Source organism: Dryas octopetala, chromosome 3, assembly GCF_963921425.1.
Source record: "Dryas octopetala chromosome 3, drDryOcto1.1, whole genome shotgun sequence".
NCBI lineage: Eukaryota > Viridiplantae > Streptophyta > Magnoliopsida > Rosales > Rosaceae > Dryas > Dryas octopetala.
In genome coordinates this window covers 27,940,105-27,944,645 of record NC_141368.1, presented here as the reverse complement: position 1 = coordinate 27,944,645, position 4,541 = coordinate 27,940,105, and the positions used below count along the sequence as shown (strand labels likewise).

At 37.1% G+C, this 4,541-nt stretch overlaps 1 protein-coding gene across 1 annotated transcript; it reads right to left on the bottom strand.

Annotated features, from left to right (window-relative positions):
- Window positions 1–3,390: 3,390 nt before the first annotated feature.
- LOC147292229 (uncharacterized) lies at window positions 3,391–4,010 on the bottom strand. The gene is made up of 2 exons (XM_086236153.1): window positions 3,738–4,010; window positions 3,391–3,678 (listed from the first exon to the last, which is right to left on the bottom strand). The coding sequence occupies exons 1-2, from the start codon at window positions 4,008–4,010 to the stop codon at window positions 3,391–3,393; spliced, it is 561 nt and encodes a 186-aa protein (XP_086092279.1).
- Window positions 4,011–4,541: the final 531 nt, after the last annotated feature.

Here is a 4,541-nt window from a genome sequence, read left to right as displayed (position 1 = left end):
AGGAACCAATGGACGAAGAGGTTGAATTTTATAGGGATCTTGAAGAAATAGAAGCAAGTAAGATTTTGGTGTTTCAAATTTCAATACAATTTAAATTATATTGATTGTTCTGTTCTGTGTCTAAGTTTGTAATTTATTTTACATGCAGCCTCCACTTTGATTCAAGGAAGTGCAAGTGCAAGTGCAAGTGGACCCAGTGCAAGTGCCATGCCTCTTTCTTCTACTACTACATGATTAAATCTGAGGTACTTGCTGGCTGCCTAGTTTGATTATTTCTGTTTGCAGGTTGTTACTAAGTTACTTGGTTTGGTGCAGAGGTTGATTTCTGATGGTTGTTTCATTTGCTGCCTTCCATCTGCCATTTTCCAGCTGCAGAGGTTGATTATTTCTGTCTGCTGCCTTCCATCTGCCATTTTCCAGCTGCAGAGGTTGATTTCTGATGGTTGTTGAACTTGTTTCATTTGTATAATTTAAGTTTTAAACTTAAGTTTGTAATTTGCAAGGTTGTAACTTAAGGTTGATTTCTAATGGCTGTTTCATTTGTATGATTTCTAATGCCATTTTCCTCCTTCTAATTTGTTAATTATTCACAGGTTAAGTGTATGTGTGTGAGACTTGGATTTGTTTAGGTATTGATATGGAATTATGGATGACATATTGATATGTGATTTTGAATATTTGTTTAGGTATTGGTATTGTATATTGTATATTTGTATGGAATTATGGATGACATATTTGTAGAACATATTGCTGCCTTCCATCTGGCCATTTTGAATCCATATTTTATTTTGGTTGAACAGCATTTTAGGCTTCAAATTGCAGATTTGATGAGTGTTTGCAATAAACTGCTGCTATCGAATATCCATTAGGCTGTGCAATTCAGGTGTTCGGTACTTCGGTATTACCAATACCGCCCGATGCCGCAAAACACCGTACCGCACCGATAAGTGGGGTTACCGCATTCTAGCGGTACGGTATCAGAGCCGAAATACAAGGATTCCGACCTCCTTCGGCCGGCATGCGGTATTAAAGGTTCGGTACGGTTCCCGTACCGAACCCACCCCTAATTCTACATGTATATACATGAAAGTAAAACCAACTTTACTTGAGTAAATTTTTTCCTAGTATTAGAACCCCAAACCCTACCACAATTATTCATTGATCATTTACCAATGGTCACAGAGCATGGTCTAATCAGCTAGCAAACATAATGCGTAAAAGAGGCAAGAAAAAGTAGCATATATAACTAAGGAATAAAATTTCGAGTTTCGAAGAAATTTCGAAGATTTTTAAATTTCGACAAAAATTCGACCGAATCGACGTAAATTGCTATCAAAATATGAAAATTTTGAATGAAACTTTACCATATGTTTATTTAACATATTATCTACTACATTAATAAAAAACATTGAAGAAACCAAATTATATGGTAAGTTTCATGTGATATGTGATGAATATAATGCGCGCCGGAGACAAATATATACTGTTAACAAAATGCTTCACTAATTAATAATTACTTCAATAATACCTCAATTTTATTTTTACTACAATATTGCCACATGAATTACAAAAGTAATCAATACCACATAGAGTTTCTAGGAGGTTCAAAATTTTCGCTATCTTCAGTATCATCATGTCCAGAATAGGTGTAATGCGAAAAATAATCACCTCAAGATACTTCTCCAGCAGAATTTTGCATGTAATTGCCAACATGCCAATCATATGAATCAAGAACCTGTTGTGGTTGAATTTGCCCATAAGCATACTCATTTGAAGAGTTTGTCTCTTGTTGTGCCAATGAGTTCATATCAGACTCAACCGATTAAGGCAGATGTGGTGGGTAGAATATTAGAGGGTTTTGCCCATAATTATAATTGTTACTTCCTACCCCCATAGAGCCAAAAGTGGTGGATAATGAATTCTCTTCTTCTTGTGTCAAACTCTCATGACCTATTTGTCTGCAACTATAGACTATAGACTATAGCCTTTTCCTGTGGCACCAATTCCTAGTCCGACATGCCTACTCCCATGATCTTCATCTTGTGTTGCATGTGTGTAGTTTGCTTCGATAGAAAATGGGCTCATATACTCTTGAGAATATCTAGTGCAATCTTCATTTACACCACCACCACCACCACCACCACCACCACCATCACTACCACTACCTCTACCTTCACTGTTGGTAGGAGTGCCCGATCTTGTGTCAAAGTTGCCTGATGGAGAAGGATTAGTGGGAACTAGCTCATTACGATGTGTCAACCTTGGTTGCATAAGTTCATCAAAACTTTCAGTAGGGCTCACCTCTTCATTTAGAACTCCATCCACATTGATACCTTCCTGGCGTGCTTGAGCTGCAATATCAGGATCTGGATTGCCTGCATCATCATCTAAATGGAGGGGCCTAATCCACTGATAAAGCTGGTTTCCCTCCACATCATCATCCCCTATAACAGCATCATATATATATCCAGCGGATAATATTCATCGACGCGATCCTCCTCTGCTTTCTTGTCTCGAAATGCAAGCCTCATGTTATAGTAGCAATATACCATCTTTTCTAACCTACTATATGAGAGCCTGTTTCGTTGTTTGGTGTGTATGAGTGCGAAAGTACTCCAGTTTCTTTCACAAGCTGATGATGACGTTGTTTGTGATAAAACTTTGATAGCTAACTTTCTCACAGTAGGTGCATTACTCACATACATGACCCACCATTCACCTGAAATGAAAAATTCGTTTGTGTAAGTATAACTATAAAAATAAATATTTAAGTTAATCTAACTTATACAAGTACGATGTATACTCACTAGGAGACATTCGTGATTTAGCGGCCTTTGCAGCTCGCTCTCCGAACATTTTCCGACCATCTTTAAAATATGTTAACTAGATACAAATACAATACAAATTATACAATATCAATCAAATATATAATTTAAGACAATCAAATTCTATAAAATATTAATATTTTTCGTAAGGATTCTTATAAGCTTTATGACAAATTATTTTTACCTCATGTCTAAATTGGCAAACTTCTGGTGAATAGGGATCCAATTTGGAGAATACGTTGTGCACAGCCCTAATAAGTTCACCATCATATATCTCCAACGCCATATCTATATTGATAGCGAGGATTTAAATAATAGGCTGCAATTATACATCAAGTAAATATAGAAATACATAATTAATAATTTAGTACATTAATTGAAAGCTAAATCAATTAAAAAAAATGCGGTACCAAAATAACAAATAAATTATTGGGTTACCAGCTGCATGCAAATCGTGTTGTAACGTTTTAAACCATCGATCGTTGATGATTTTTATCATCCACCGTGCACCCTGTTTTTTTTTTCTAGCCTTTCCCTTCACGACACACATCAACTCATAAATTGATCACATTGTAGGATACACTTCTGTGTCGACAATACGTAAAACTACGTAGAGAGGTTCAAACAGACTGCACACCTTATGCACCTGTTGCCAAAAAGAGTGATCAAGAATTATATTTTCAACCATGATGCCTACATCTGAACACCGAAAATTTCTACGACCCCAATCATCACTGGTGAACAATTGCTTCAGCCCCATCATCTTACCATACAAACTATCCAATGCAATATAGTTTGTAGCAAATCGGGTGGCACCAAGACGAACAATATCTCCCTTCTTGATCTCTCGCATCTTTGCCAAACCAGTTATGGTTGTAAATATAACTCATGATCATTCTGGCTTTTAATCACATTAGCAACATGTTCTTTCTTCCCTATCTCTTCAAACATTAGATCAATGCAATGTGCTGCACACGACGTCCAGTACACATTGTATTTGTTCATTAACTTCTTACCTGCTTTGACAAATGCGGAACCATTGTCGGTCACAACTTGAACAACATTCTCCTCTTCAACCTCCGTGATTACATCCTTCAGTAGCCCATAAATATATTGATGATCCTTTATGAAATCTGAAGAATCAACGGACTTAAGGAATAACAACTTCCCTTTTGAGTAGGCCATAAAGTTTATGTTAGACAGTTTTGTTGGACCTGTCCAACCATCGCACATGATTGTACAATTATAAGTTGCCCAATCGGTCTTCAATTTGTTAACATGCTCTTGCATTTCTTGAAACTCTTGGTCCAAAAATCCGGTACATATCTGATAGGGTGTTGGAGGTTCCACTCCTACTCCTGCTTGTTGACATCCTATCACCAAATTTTTTAATGATGAGATGCTGCTTTTGAAGGAGGAACATTTTCATATATGAAGAACTTGTTGATCAAGCGTTGCATCCCATCTTTGATTGACCCTCCGGAAAAGAGATTTTTAACACTATTTTGGCATGCTTAAGCTGTCTTGTACAAGCTTGGTGCTACTAAAGGTCTTGGTTATGATTCCCTCATGCTTGATCCTCTTTGCATCTGTGCACCATTACTTGACCAAGAACCTTGTCCCCTATTTGGGACTTTATGTAAGTGTTCCTCTGCAATTCTGCTGCTCTAGAGGCTCGAAGTGCAACTCAAAATTCTCTTCGCTCTTGAGGCCCCA